The sequence below is a fragment of the Cynoglossus semilaevis genome, chromosome 12 (genome assembly GCF_000523025.1).
Source record: "Cynoglossus semilaevis isolate Cse_v1.0 chromosome 12, Cse_v1.0, whole genome shotgun sequence".
Lineage (NCBI taxonomy): Eukaryota > Metazoa > Chordata > Actinopteri > Pleuronectiformes > Cynoglossidae > Cynoglossus > Cynoglossus semilaevis.
This window is the reverse complement of record NC_024318.1, coordinates 13,259,068-13,275,383: the sequence shown is the minus strand read 5'-3', so window position 1 is coordinate 13,275,383 and position 16,316 is coordinate 13,259,068. Positions and strand designations below refer to the sequence as shown.

At 40.6% G+C, this 16,316-nt stretch overlaps 1 protein-coding gene across 1 annotated transcript; it reads right to left on the bottom strand.

The window, feature by feature from the left end:
* Positions 1–134: 134 nt before the first annotated feature.
* On the bottom strand, positions 135–6,349 carry LOC103387627 (opsin-5-like). Its single transcript, XM_008322361.2, has 6 exons — positions 6,147–6,349; positions 5,196–5,401; positions 2,331–2,430; positions 1,323–1,427; positions 783–1,006; positions 135–668 (listed from the first exon to the last, which is right to left on the bottom strand). The coding sequence occupies exons 1-6, from the start codon at positions 6,283–6,285 to the stop codon at positions 198–200; spliced, it is 1,245 nt and encodes a 414-aa protein (XP_008320583.1). The 5' UTR covers positions 6,286–6,349; the 3' UTR covers positions 135–197.
* Positions 6,350–16,316: the final 9,967 nt, after the last annotated feature.

The window sequence follows — 16,316 nt, the reverse complement described above, 5'->3', positions numbered from 1 at the left end:
GAACACATTTTTTGGATTTAAATCAATCCAACGTTTGTTTGTTTTTTGTTAGCAATAAAAGGTATTTTCAGCTTTAAAAGACAATGTTTTATTGATACTAGTTACATATACATTAGGCTAACATGGGTGAGATCAAAAAATACAAAAATATTCCCAATCTTCCCTTTAATTTAAAGTGACTGTTCTAGTCAGTGACCTCAGAGCCTGTCACACCAGTACTCTGATGTTTCGATGTGCGATGGCATGTCAATGTGAAAAATATCCTGAGGATCAGTTGGAGGAGATTGTGGTGGGCTGTTGACGCCGGAGTCGCTGTCAGGATTGTCTTGGTTTAGCTCCTTCTTCTTGTAGCTGGGCTCCATCTTCTGAACAGGGAGCGACGCAGGTGCAGCCTGGGCCTCGGCTTTGGGTTTTATGTTTTTAAACTGTTGCAGATGCACAACCTCCCTGCCTTCCTGTACGCATGGCAGCAATAGAGCGACATCCTTACGGAATTTGGAGCTCATGCCGAAGTAAATGAGCGGGTTGTAAAAACTGGCAGACTTGGCGAAGAGGCGGGTGATAATACTGGTTGTGTTTGGCACATGAAAGCCCCACGAAGACCACATAGACACCACTGCATATGGTGACCAGGCCATGATGAAAGCTGTACAGATTACAATGGAAATCTGGAGGGGAACATAAGGGAACAATTGTAGGGAGTGGCATTAATTTGATGGGCTTTTTAGATAAAACAAACCTTTTAAACGTATTTCCAGTAAATATTTCTCACGGTCACCTACCCTTGTTACATCTCTTTCCACTTTCCTCTGGCGGGTGGTGAGCAAACCATCGGCCGCCATGGCGTTTGTGCTTTTCACTGTGTTTATAATGGAGATGTAGGAGCACAGCATGATCATCACCGGGATGAAAAAGCAGAAGATGAGGATGGAGATGATGTAGGATTTGTGGATGGTGGAATAGTTGGCTTTGGACCAGTCCACCTCACAGGTGCCGTAGCCTCTATCTAAAGCACAATATAAAGCAAGAATTTGATTTGTACAGTTTGAAGAACATCTGTCACACGTGTGATTTGACAGTCTACACTTAAGTCCTCACACTCACTGGATGTAACAACATAAGTCTGCACAGATTTTTGATCATTCAAACATGTCAGAAACAGAATGTAGGGGACAGTCTTGAATTGTGAGATAAACAAAACAACTACGTATACCAAGAAGTTCAGTACACACACCAGGACTAGCTCCTCCTTTTAATCACACATAGCAGTCACTCATAAGTCTACGTCTATTTCCTACATACACTCTATGGTGAAAACAAACCTGTGTAGCTGCCCCAGCCCATTAATGGAGCAGCAGACCAGAACATGGCTCCAGTCCATATACAGATAAGTGAAATAGCAATGGTGTTTATGCTGACACAGCTGGCTGAAAAAGCACACAACAAGTAGCAGAACACAATGGAAAAATTAGCATATTTGTCAAACAGCTCTTTGTCTGTGTGCAGTTTAAAAAGGTTAAACGTTCAGACTTTGGCAAAAACGCGGCACAGGAAAAAGGGAGAGGCACTCGAATGATCAGCATTCTTGACTTTTTATGAAAGTCAAGATTGTGACATTCATTGACAATGAGGACCTTTGTTATTTTAACAGCCTTTGCAAACATTTGGGAATAAAAAGAAACCCTATTGACATGGGGCTGACAGGGCAATAAAAATTGGTTTGCTCTACTTCCTACTAGGACGTGCATATCTTATGTCAACAGAGCTTACAGTATATCCCCAGTGTTATTTCAATGGCGGGATTGTCATATTGTCGGTGCATGTGTTGTAAAGGGCAACTAACCTTTCACAGTTTTGACTGAATGATTGATTGATCTCAATTTGCTAAATAGATGTGTTCTGCTGCATACAGCAGTGGATGGTTCTCCACGTACACCATAAATGTTGATGGTTAAACAAACCACATGTAAAAAAATCCCAAAGATTTATATAAGTGGGGTTTATGACAAACCACAAAACATGACTAAAAGCCACACTAACAAAAAAGGCAATTGCTGGGTGTAATTTCCATATAGTTAAGACATTCTTCAGCGTCACTTGCAGCTGAAAATATAAAATGTCTCGAAAATTAACATAATATGTTGGCAAGGGAGAAATTGTCATAGATAGGTGGTAGTTGTTTCCAGGGCTGCAGCAGGTGATGAGGCTTCATTTGCACCAAAAACAGACCTCAGTCAGATAAGAGCTGCAGGAATGTGAGGAAGCGAGACGAAAAGGGCTGAAGGTTCCTGCATGTGCTGCCAGCTCATTTCAAAGAGTTCAGCTCTGACCTTTGCTTGGGTGGCATCCCTTCACATATCTGGTAATGCTGATAACGGTCAAGGTGTTGATGCTTGCAAGGCCAAACAGCAGGGTGAAGAAGCCATCCACCTGAAGAGAGAGAAAAAGAGAGAGAGAAATATAGAGATAGAGGGAGTTCATATTTTTAAGATGCTGGATATTTCTTTGCAAGTTCATTTTAAACTACTTGCCCAGGGACCCAGTGGCATGTAGACTTAGCAGAGAGAGACACTAATCCAATCTACCTAAAGATCTACAGATGTGCCTTGGTTCTGCCTGATGTGACTTCCTGTGATTATAGCCCTTGACTGTATCCTAAACCAGCAGTTCTCTCAGTAAATTATTATTATTGTTTTTACAAATGCTCACTCATTTTTTACGTACGCACCCCACTTTGGGAATCTCTGTCCCACACTGTTTATAAGGAGTGGACATAGCCATCTGTTACAAAACAATCTCCCACTTTTGCGCAGTGGCTTTTTTTGTCATTTTAAAACCATTTCACAGCACAGATGCCCCCCTGCAACTTGACCCCTTGGACAGTCTTAGCTGCCCACCACACACTGGTCTAACATACCTAACCTCTTTGTACCTCTGTGGGGCAGAGGTCTTCAATGTTTTGAGGCCAAGGACCCCCAAAAGTGATGGAGAGATGAAGCAGGTTCCCCTACTAGATATTGATTTGCTCACCAAACTTTAATGTTTTTTTTTATTGCATCCCCTGCTGGCTGTCATTGGTCTGCAATGATAGAAAACTCTAGGTAAGGTATTGTGTCATAAATCCTCATTTTATAAAATCATTTTTTTGGTGTGTTATTGGAAGCGATTCTGTGTTTACCAGAGTGGTTATTAGTTCTCTGCTGCTTTAGGCTTTACCTTTAGAACCCATGGCTTCTGGGATTTCTTATAGAGTCTGTGCATTGAAAACACTGTGTGTCCTGGGTGACTACCAGCCTTCTGCTGTGGCATTACCAAGCTGATGGACAAAATAAGGTCTCAGAGTGATTACGTTTTTGACCTTACTAAGCCCTAATCTCATTATCATCATGTGTTTCACCCTCACGTTCGGCACATTACTGGACTTTACCTACAACAACAAAACTATTAAAAAGACAATGGCATGTGACATGTTTGACATGTTTTTTTTCTGTAAGCAAGCAAGCTGAAATGTAGTGTGCGGTGTTAAAACGGTATAACCTTGAATTTTGTAAAACAGCCCCTCCCTATCTTCAATTTGCATATGATAATGATCTGATGTATTACAGTCAAGCTGGATTTTGATCATTAAAAATATGGAGCGATATTTGGAGCTGTTGCAAAGAGGCTGAAGAGCCACATGAAGTTCGAGAGCCACAGGTTGCAGACCTGGGTCTAGACTGATAAACCAAATCAGTAGCGTCACATTGTACATCCTTGTTTAATTCTGTTCCTTGGCCACAACCTACCTTCCCTGAAAATTGACTCATCTGTTCATCATGTAGGCATTGTCAATCACATTTGAAGCTGATTCAGTGGTGCTTTCATTTACAGCTTGCAACAGTTCAAGTCCCATCATGCACCGCTCATTAATCTGTTAATGCCTCTCACATGACGGTCTCCTACAAGATCTCTATCCTCTCTTTGTTATTTTTGTCACCACCCACTTTTCCTTGTTCGCCTCTGATGCCCCTTCTCTTAACCTACTGATCTCAGGAATTGGTGAAATAAATTTTGTTGCTTGATAGTTTTTCTCTTCTTCACGTAAAAACCTGAGACATTTATTCTCTGGAAGGTGAAGGATATTGGAGCTCCACTAATACCTCAGGGCAGCTCCACCACTCGCATGTTTGGAGTTTCACTCCTGAGACTGAAAGTGTTTTAATAACACTGGCTTGTTTTCACATAGTCCTCAGAGTTCACCCAATACAGCACGGTTTTCACTGCACCTTGCCTTGAGCAAGGAAAAAAAAAACCCTGGATGAATCCCAACCTAAAGAATGACAACTATTCCAATTCACGCTGTTGCTGCTGGGGAAGAAAAACACCCAAAAGAAACACATATTTTAGAAATTACTGTCAACAGAATGTTTTTTTAATTTTAAACTCATTATGTGTCAAAATTCAGTAATGTAACAGCTCACCACACACAACCATTCCCAACCGCACTTTCTATTTGTTTCCAGTTTGGTTGTTGACAGGTGCCACTCAGCTGGTTACTCCCAGTAAAGGCCTCCACAGTAGTAATCTTATTACAGATTTAACCTCTAGCCCACATGTCTGACTGTCTAATCCCCCCATACACATGCGCGCACACACACACAAAAGCATATGTACGCGCACACCCAGTAGGACCCACATGAGTTTGTCTGCAGGATTAACCTTGATCTCAAACCGACAGTATTTGGGCAAACGGTGACTGGTCACCACTTTCTATCCAGTTAGAAAGCTCTATACACACAATGAAAAATGAATGTGAAAGCTGAAGGGCAAGATGAATATTATTCAGTATAAACAGTACATGTGTAAAAGCAGACAGAGCAGCAGGGTTACATGGCTCGTCTTACTCTTTATCTAACATGACGCCTGGTTGGTATCTACTATGACGTCTCCAGAAAGGCACACAGTTGGAGACATGTTGAAGCAATTTGGTTACCAACGTGTATGACAGCAGCTGAAATTGAAATGACTCTAAATCCAATGTTGATACAATGTTTCAACCAACAGAGGCATGCTTTCTGCCATGAACTCTTTTTCCATTTAAAACGCTGGTCAACCTTTGTTTGGACTTGTTTAAGTATTGTTCAAGATGCGTTTACAAGTCTCAGATTTTCTGTTGTTGTAGGTTATTTAATCTAAATTCTGTACAATAGGTGTACCTGGCAGGTCCAGATCCATGTGATCAAATATCCATCATCTTTGAAGAGATTGAAGATTTCCAGGATTCCTCTAGAGTAGCCGAAAATTGAGATGCTAGCATCAGAGATGGCAAGGTTCAAAGTGAGGAAGTCTGTTGGCTGAAGTGAAGCCCGCTGTCTGTACAGGACAAACATCACTAAACTGTTTCCAAACCAAGACAGCCATCCTACAGAAAGAACAAACACCACACTCAGTGCTCCTATATTTTTAGTATACTTTAGGCATGGTACTGTTTAACTGACAAACACCCGAAAAACCACTATATCTTGGGTGGTATGACAATCTCAACACAAGTGCATAGTAGAGGATAATATGGTATAGTATAACAAAGCATAGCATAGTATAGTAATATACAGTACGGCACAATATAGTATATTGCGTTGTATAATGAGTATTACATTACTTTACAATACAATACAATATTACAATACAACATATACGTATTACAATTTTGTACAATATATTTCATTGCATGACAACTTTATAGAAGGATATAAAGTAAAGTATAGTATGGTACGTTGTAGTTTAATGTAGTATGGTATAACATAGTGATAATAAATACAATATAGTGTCCTAAAGTATTTTAGACTGTATACTATGGTTACCCATTGTACAGTACACTATAGTGCATTGTATAATGACAATAATATTGGAAGGCGTTGTGTATAGTATACTTTTATTATATTATAGTATAGTATAGTGCAATTAAGTGTTGAGTGGAGTATTTACACGGTGAAGCGATTAAGAGATTTGACTATAGTACTGAAGGAAACAGTACTGAGCAGTACAGAAGGCTAGGATCTTTTTTTAAGATCTCTTCTTTAAGATTTATCCTTTTTCTTGAAGACAGCACATCAATATCTAATGCCTTCTTGTTTATATTTCCGTTGACCAACCGAACAGCGTCTTACCCAACACTATCAGGTAAACTCCGATGATGGTCTCTCCTTGTTCAGACAGCGGTGGCTCTGTATGCAGAGTAGTCAGGTTATTATTCCTCCACGGAATATTCACCACCTTCAGAGGAAAACTCTTAAACGTTATTTCCATGGCTTCTCTTTCAAGTCCGAGTCATAAATTCCAGCTGTCCTCTGCACTAACTCTGTCCTGTCTGTCCAGCTCTCAGTGGACACAGTGAGGGATGACCAGTCCCTTCATTTTAATCCAGCTTAGACACAGTCTATGCCTAATGTCCAGTGTACAGTTGCTGTAATCCCATCAGTTTTTTAAAACAACCAGGCAGCAGACATGGAAATGTCTAAAGTCGACATGTAGAAATCCTGAATTTCATTATGAATGTAAGGGTTTAGTTTTACATTACAACTGTAATAATAACAACCATTCAGATTTATTTTAATTATTTTTTCAGGAATACTTCATGTTATTAAGATGATTTGAAACCAAACTCATTCAGTACTACAGTGATGTGTTACTTGATCAACTGTATATTTGAAATTATTATACGTATTATACGAACAATAGTTTCAATAACGTTACAACAAATGACTTTTTTCCATCACTACAGTCTTGATAAGATGAACCCAAAAGTATTGGTAACTGATGATCAAACAAGTGTATCTTCATCTATCTGAATATTTAAATACAGTAACATGATATGACAGATATATAGTATATTTGGCGACACATTATACACAGATTTGACACAGATTTGTCCCGTATCTTGCAGTGTTGAACCACATTTGTTTGTTTTAAATTCTGGGCCACACACCAAACACACATTCAGCCCAAAGTTCTAAAGACCTAAAAATACAGACCTGTCCCATTTTAGTTGATGTCCAGATGTCACATCTCCATGACCCCTGCATACTTGATGGAAAAGGCTAACACTTGTTAGCTAGCAACTGGGCCACATTTGCCACTTTCCATGTGGGCAACTCTAGGCTAGCATTCACTTGCCAAATCAATGTCCTCAGCAAAATTGATGCCATATATTTGCCATATAGCCTGATCTCTTATTTGCATTTAGACCAGTACAACTTTTAAATAAGTTAAAATGAAATTGATTGAATTAGTGATTTAACGCAATCATTTTTTTTTTAGTTTGTGACTGTGTTAATGACTGTGTAACCTGTGCCTCGTCTCCAGAGACATGCTGTAGGTTTTTGACCAAACACTTCCATGTCATACAGGTGAAGCCTTCACTCCTACCAGTCCTTAATTTTGCTAAATGTTGTAATCATCTAAATATGCACCAAGGCCACAAGTATCTTACTGAAGTCAGTGTGAGCTAATGTGTACTCTGACAGAATCCCTGACAGTTTTGCAGCACACGGGCCTCTTACAGTTTCCCGTGATGATTTACACGTTGCAAGAAGGCAAACCAAGTTTACAAAAATCAGGGAATTACACAGTGGTGCAGTTTTCCCCGTCATTTACCAAATCATTTTGTCTTGTGGAAATTTACACTTGCACAATCATTACCCTTCTCCACTTCACACTGAGCTTCTCTGTGGTACCAAGCTTACCGAAAGGGAAACTTGACCCGCCCCCTCTCACTGTGTGTTTAGGTCACAGTGTAAACTTTGTTTCGCTCCCCTGGCTGCCACAGAGGAGCTGCGGCTCTCAGGATGTGGAGGTAAGGCTTTCTCCTGCTGCCAGATGCCCTGGTGCTGCCCAGTCCTCCTCATCAAGCTCTTTCTTTCAGCCTCTGAAAGCCAGTCATTAGAAATGGGGAGACATGTAGCTTAAGGAAATGTGAACCTCTGACCTCAACTGTCACCCATCCAGCAACATACACTGAGCCCAGTCATGGGGCACCCCCACTTTTACTCAGCGAACCCTAACAACACAGCTACACCTTTGCACTGAGTCCTGGCTGTGAAGCTCACAGTGACAGCTGTGACCTGACGAGTGTTACTGGTTGAACATGGCCATGATTACAGTACAAGAAATCTGCTCATGGCAAACTCTGTCAGATGTTTGGGTGTTTGATTTTACTGCAGTAATGATTTCACTATTTCTAATGAGGATTTACTGCCTTATTGGTAATTCCCTGCAATTTGAACTAATATTATGGGCACGTCTTCATCTCAAAATAGATCTGATAATATAAATCATGAGTGTGGACTTTATAAACTGCTGGGATTCTGGCCACTTCAGGAAAGGGGTTGTATCCTGTGACATGTTCATGTTTGTACTTTCTACATGTAAATACCTACATCCAAGATCAGCCTGATGTTGCCATTATTTGAAGCCGAATAAAATAATGAGAAAGTACAAAGAGAGGGTAGAATCCTGGACAATCACAAAACTACAGAAATCCTGACACATTAAAATAATTGAGGTAAAGGAGGATAAATGATTATATGTTTTTTATTTACTTGTTTCATACATCAGACTTACAGAGTTCCATGACGGTGAATAAGTATCTGTGCTGTAGTGAAGCTGCCTCTAAGGTGCTCACAGATCCTGACAGTAAATAGCAGCTCTGAGGAAATGATCACGTCTAATAATAATTTGAAAAACAATGTAATTTTCCGTTCTGCTGACAAAGCTACTGTACACACAGGTCTGCATCTTTGACATTACTTTAGTCGAGCATGTCCTGCAAACAGCGCCACACTTAGGTGTCAGCGTGTTAGAGGAAGCCATGCGGATCAGATTAAGTCTATCCTGTGAGCCTTTGCACGTGTGTGGGTGTGTATGAAGCCTGGCATTCACACAGTGCAGTCACACAGTCACAGACAGGCCACTGTATCACTGGGATTATGATGATTTCTCTCTGTCTCTCTGTCTCTCTCCCCCTCCAATCACTCTTCATTTCCTTCATTCTGTCTCTGTCTCTCTGTGTTGAGTGAAGCCTAGGATGTGAGGGTAAAAGCTCACCTTTTTCCAAATGGAAACTTAGACACAGATACTATTATGGAGGTGTATGTTAAAGGCTATGCGCTGTCTGAGGGCAACAAAGCGTTGCTTCACAGAGGACGTACGCCAGGTCAGGCGACCAATACGGGCTCTGAAAAAACGTCCACACACTTTCTCCTTGTCACTAAATGAGAGGCACATGGGCTACATGTATGAAGGCTTCGCACTGTGTGGTGGTAAATGGTTTACTTGTCACTCTTTGGGTCAGTCTGTGAATGATTCTTAGTGTAATGTAGCCATGTTTTGTTTTTTTTTTTCATTTAAAGGCACCGAAGTTTGGCTCATAATATATTTGGATTTTCTGATTCTTACCACATTATACTGTAGGTTTGTTATTTTAATGTATGCTCTTTGGGGGAGTTTGGGAGCCTTTTGTTGAGTCATCATTAGGCATTTGCCCCTTTTTAAAGAAGCTTTGCAACAATGTTTATTTTTTACAAATATTTGCTCAGATAAAAAAAACAAAAAAAAAACAAAACAAGAAGAAGTGATGATTCATAGCCCAGTACTGGTCCCCGGCCTGGTGATTGGGAACCATTGGCACTCTGTAAACCCTACTTGCTTTACTCTAAGGTATTTTTATTTGAAACATGCTAAATACCTTCAGCGTAATTTCCAGCTGGTCTGCAGGTGTATATGGCACAAGTCCAGTAACAAAACCCTTTAAGCCACATGTGTGTGCCTACAACATGTTCACACCTCCATCCCAAAGGTTCAGGTCTCCCAGGGTGAATAACAGTTCAGAGTTGAAGAATTCACTGTTATTTAACAGATGTCCAGCTTTCATCTTTCCTCCAAGCCTGAAGTTACGATGCCTCATAAGTATTGTACAGGACATAATAACTTTCCTATGAATGTAATTAGTTTTTAGGTGGAACCTGGAGGTGGTGATAATTTTACTGGTTAATCTCCGTCGACATTATTATTTGGGTTCAGTCGGGTCCACAGTTCATGCAGTCCATTTACCACAGACACAGAGACTGGTTTGTTTTTTCCTTTTCACTTTTAAACCAGGCTTTAATGAGGTCAGTCTGCACATCAACAGATTGTTGGCTAAAATACATATTTATTCACAGCAGCTAGATGATGTTAGAGAGTTTTTCCCATCTGGTTGAGTTGTATAAAATAAGCTGTACATATTTACACGGCGAGTCTTATCACCCACAAGTACATTGAAGAGAATGGAGCTTCAACTGTTGTTAAAAATAGGTTTGGAATAATAACTTATAATGGACCCTTTGGGAAAACTAACTGTATGTTTCTGAATGTAGCCTCTGTGTTTTGACTGATGTGAATTGGTTTTGTGGCTTATGATCTTCTGGCTCTGAACCACATGTAAACATTTATTTGGGCACTGGGTCCAGGTCTGCAGTGTTTCTTCCACAGTCTGTTTGTTTAGGCAGGTAACTTATGTAAGTGAGGTTCATCCAGGCTGGAATGCATGCTTTTCCTGAAGAGAACGGCACATCCACCTTGACTTGAGGGGATGTTTTTTTGCAATGTACTCCTGAGTTCATATAGAATTTGTCAGCATCTGACACAAGACAGGTCATGTGCAGAGTGTGAAAATCCTGATACGCAATAGTAAAAGGAAATGCTGCAAATCCTTATTATTTGGCAAGCAGGTAATGGAAGTAACAACACAGAAGGACATGAATAACTGTAGTAGTACATGATGATGAAGATATTGATATTTTCACTGTAACACCACGAACATTTGAACTTTGTATACATTTATATGCTGTATATGATTGTATATTCAACTACCAGAGCGATGTTTTTTGTTGTTGTTGTTTTTCACCATAGCTTTGAAAACACAAGTAAACCTGTTTCAGCCTGTGAACTTGAATTAATGCATACCTCTTGAAATAGACATGAATTATGCCGGAAATAAAAATGCCGAAAATAAAAATCCTAGATCCTCTTGAAATGTGGACACATTTGCAAAGAACAACGTTAATGTTCCAAAAGCAAACTAAAATGCACTGGTCGTTTATGTTTATTTGCTCTAATACAATGCATATTTATGCATACACTTGGGTATTTGTTTTTACTAATTGACTGCATTTTTGTTGATTTACAACAATTTTATTATTCTTGGCAGACCTAGATTCTCAGATCAATCGGAGAATTTAAATCAGTTGGGCAGAGCTGATGGCGACAAATACATTATTTCTGTAAAAAGCAAGACTTTTGACCATTTGGTGATTACACAGACTTTAGAAAAGAAACTGATGTAGTGGTGGAAAAACACTGGAAACCACTCTGCTGGCTTTGGAAGAACTTTTGAAACCTTTGGACCCAAAAGGTCTGGTCGTAACCTTTTGCCCCAGTCTTAATCCCACTCTCACCCAATTCTCCTGCCCCATAAGGCCCCTGGGGGTTTGCAGTGAGAGGTTATTTTATGTTCATTAGGAGTGAGCAGCAGTGAAGCACTGTTGGACCATGTTAGCTGTTTGCCTTCTTGATCTAAGTGAAAGTGAAAGTTCTCTGCCACTGGGCCATGGATACTTTCCCCAGGCACTCTGTTGGCACTCTGATGAGCTACAGCTGGAAAGGCCTGACAATCCATCATGCCGCAAACCTCTCTGGACATCTCCACGGAAGCATGTAAGTCCTGCAACCTGATGTGTTGGAATCACAGTTGCTTCTGTCCGGGATGGAGAAGGAGAGTAAACAAGCTTGAAAATGTCAGCTCAGATCAAACAAGCATTTCTAACTGGCTTTGAAGCACATGACCCTGTTAATCACGTTGATGTTCTCTGTTGCCCAGACACCCCATCAGGGTTGATAGTGCGACCCGCATTTGACAGGAGGTTTGTGTGCTACGGAATTATTTCCTCCCCTGGTTAAAACTAATAAGCCCTAAAGATGATACTCTTGTTACTCCAGGTGACCCATGACACATGCACACATGCTTTTTTCGTGCCTCATTAAGAAGGAAAAGGCAACTGTGATCAGCTACCTGCTGGGAGAACATGGCCTCTTTAGGAACTTTAAATAAACGCAAGTGGATGGCAGCATTCCAAAAGAGTGAGTCAGAAACACCAGTTAATGCTATGTAAGAAATTATTATAGATTTTTTTTTTTTTTTTATCTTCTGAGAAACATGCTTCCAGGCCTCAGGCGTCAAATATCTTTTATCGTCATATCTTTGTCAAGTCTTTAGCTTTGTTCTATTTACTATTTACTTTTATTTTGTTGTGAATGATGTGAAGGACGTCCCCCGTCTTGACCCAAAACCTAAATAAATGTGAAAGGAACTTAATTTTAGTTGTGAATGATGTGAAGGACGTCCCCCAGAATTCTGCAAAGAAGAACTTCTCTGACGGACATGTACTTTAATAGTTACACTTCATGAGGACCTGCTTTTATTTCTGGTCCAATTCTTTTTAATCCCAGGCTGATTCTAAAATCCCTGCGGTTGTTCATAAATATACACTGTACAGATGCATAAAGACAGCTAATAAAAACACATGATGTATAGACGTGGACAGATGCCCAGAGCGAACATGTTCCACGTTGACTTAAGAAGATGTTCCGTTGTTCTCCGCAGCTCCTTTCTTCCTCAGCCTGGTCCCACTTAGAAGTACTTTTCTGACCACATGGACAACATACCAGACAGTCAGCAAAGTGACTCACTTAAGTGTTCGCCACCCAGCTGTAGAACACCTGCCAAGATCAGTGCTCCCACTAAAAATACCAGCCACACAGTATTGTGTTTTACCAGTGTGTGTTTGATAGAACGGCCGAGCCAAAAACTCAGACGGTTCTGCTGTGACCTGCTGCAGCTCCATTCAAATCCATCTCACCATTTCTCATCACATAAAAGCAGAGAGTGATTGCAGGAGTTTTATCCTTTGAGGCCAGTGCCATGTGTCTGTAAAACTGCCTTCCAGTAAAACCCTGTTGACTACTAATATAACCTAAATTAGTATTTTATACACTTTCCCCCGACATGGCACGTGAGAATTATTGCTAACAGCTGCGTCCAGACTGAATCTGAACTGCAGCAACTGCTGCTAACTGACATGTGGCCATGGATCAACTTTATCATGAGCATCGGATTAGAATCATGTCTGCAGATGTGATGTTACCTTCAAGGATATTCACCTACCCCATTTGAGAACCACTGCTCTACTAAATCCTGAGAGCAATATTAATTTATTTTACAAGTTTTGCACATTTTTTTTTTGTTTCAAAATAAATAACCTGGTCATTTGGAAAAAAAAATTCTCAACATGAGTAAAGCATGTGTTTTTGAAGCTGTTGCACTAAAACAAAGTGTCACATCTGGCGGCCCAGAAAGAAAGCTGCAGATTTATCCTGTTATTTCTTGAAGTGACAAGTTGGTTAAATTCACTGTTATTCATTTCTTCATAATCACTAGACAAATCATTGGCAGGGCCACATGGGTTTGGTGATTAGCACTGTCGCCTCCCAGAAAGAAGGTCACTGTTTCAAATCCCAGTTATTCCAAGGGCCGAGCACTTAAAATGTTGCGTCACAGACGTTCTTCAAGTACTGTGGCTTCCTGCCACAGTCAAAGTACCTGCAGATTGATGGTATCTTAGTGATCGTACACGATCTGAAGTGGAGAAATGTAAGAAATTCAACAGATGACTTGACTTAAAGTGCACCAGTTTATAACCAGTATTTATTGATTCTGTTGATTTTGTTCTCCACCATCTATAGGGTTATTATTATTATAAACTTAATTGATCCCACACTGTAATTGTGCTAACAGCAGACTGCCCCTCGGCAAGTATGTGGTTGCTCTGGGAATCGAACCCAGGACTCTGTGCTTAAAGAGGTGGATGAATGAATGAACGGATGGATGATTAGATGAATGGATTGTGCAAGATTTAACCTCAGCTGCCTCCACTATGTGATATGTGACCTCAGCTTTAGCGGAGCTTCATTCATGATAATTATACAGTGATTTACTCAGGATTCTCAAATGGCCAAGATTAAATATAAACCACAATCTAAACCTTTAATAACGACTGCAGGCATTTTCTTTAGCTCCACTTTCACTCCTGTTCCATTGGAGGCACTTCTTCAACGACAGGCTTCCCAGTGACTCAGCCTTCAAACATTTGCTCTGTGGCACCTATAGCACATGTAAGTTCATGTTTCTTTTGACACCCTCTGTGCATATAAACTGGGTTTTTTTTCCTAAAAACAACATCACCATGAATGATGATTTGATGGATTTCCAGAATGCCTACCAGACAAGACACACACCTTTCCCACCTCTCACTTTTCCATTCCCACACCACACACTTCATGGTGCTGTGCTGCAGAGAAGGAGAGCTCTGTTTCATAGGTCAGGTCGCAGAGGTCAAGTCCTACCTTCCGATCACATGTACACAGATCTAGGCCATATCCAGTAGACACTTTATTATTATTCTGCTCATTAATCTGTCATGAGACGTGCCAAGATTTGAGAATTATCTTTAAATCCTGGAGTAGCCAAACAGACACACTGGGGGAAATATGTTACTACAAAGTAGAGTAAAGCTGTGGAAGTCGGAGAGATGAAAGAGCCACCAGCCTGATCCCAGGCCCGTGGCCAAAACAGGCTCCTTTGAAACATGCTGTTCTAACTCTGCATTCTTACCAGAATGTTCATACATTTTGATACTGTAAAAAAAAAAACAGGCTTTAACGTGTGGTCAGTTACTACAGTTATAGTGCCATCATAGAAAAAAAAGTCTGCCATCCGAGGTGTTAGTCGCTTACGTTGTTTACTTACTCTGTTGATTTCATACAGGTTTCATTGAAATCACTAAGGACCATTTACAGAGAGAAGCCCAACATGTTCAGATCTGCAAACTGCTCCAAGTCTGATGCTGAAAGCGAGGCAGGAATGTGTATTTTAAGTATCTCTCAGTGCCTGCGATAGAAAAACACATTAAACAGGCCCAAATGTAATTGCTCGCTGCTTGGCACACACAGCCAGCATCTGTATGAGGGGCATGTGGATGCAAAGTGGGCTGAAAGTTAGGACTCATATGGGTTTGTCACCAGGTTCCATGTGGGCAGCAAATTGCCCATATGTCAGTAAAGGGTAATTGGGAGCCATATGCGGTCTGCCCACATGCCTATTTTGTACCAAAGCAGCATTAGTTAGTGAACCCCATTTGGGGTCATTTCATTTCTGGCTTCTTCAGAACTGGAGTTTCTGTGATCATGTGCAGTGTTTAGCCCAAACTGATAATTACATACACAACAGCTGTTGATTATTAATGTACCACATTCATGGTCCAGAGGCAATGGGCTTTTAAGACTTTGAGAAATGTTTATATTCCTCTGGGGTCAGCATTTTGGGGTTTCTCTGGAAATTACTTGGGTTTTAAAAAAAAAAAAGTTTTTTAAGGTTAGCTAAGGTCATGATGAGTCCACTCTATGGTGCAGCTGCCTGCAGGCTGACCTGGGCCATTCTTCAGCTTCACTTCTACTGCTCTGCCAATAACAAACCCATGTCCTGACATCGAAAATCATCTGCCAAACAGTATGATTGTCAGCAAAAAAAAAAAATGACATCACCGCTTTACTCCAATATGAGACGATGATTCCTTGTCCCAGATAATGTCAATAATGATTAAATATTTAAATACTGATAAGAATACGAGCAAGTTCATTTTGATTCCAGAGTTTATGGTGCAGCATCAAAGCTTATTTCCTGCCCGCAGCCATGAGCAGTTAATAATTGGCAATATGTCAATATGTTAATATACGGTATATTACCTGAGTAAACATGTAACACCACGAATAGCACCTTTCAGAGATGGTTAATGTGATATGAAGGTGGTATGAATGGTCTCTGTTCATGTTCCAGCGATGGAAGAATTTTGACTGCTCATCATATTCACATCACCATTCTCCATGACTCTAACTTCAGACAGTCCACAGAGTGGGAGATGGGAATGGACTGTTTATCTGCACAGTGAACCTGACCCCGGGTCAGTAGTGGAGCTGAACCCTAACTCCTGTCCTCACATGAATGACCTGAGGGAAGGCCAACAGTGAGATAAAGGGGTGGACAAATGCAAAATGTGCATTGCCATTGTCAAAGTATTCACTCCTCACTGCACTTTCACGTTTCATCAGGAGTGTTGGCTGCACATGCGTGGCCGGAATGCACCGCCGGGCAGCCCGCAGGCTCGGCCGGCCCAAGCCACAATTTCACA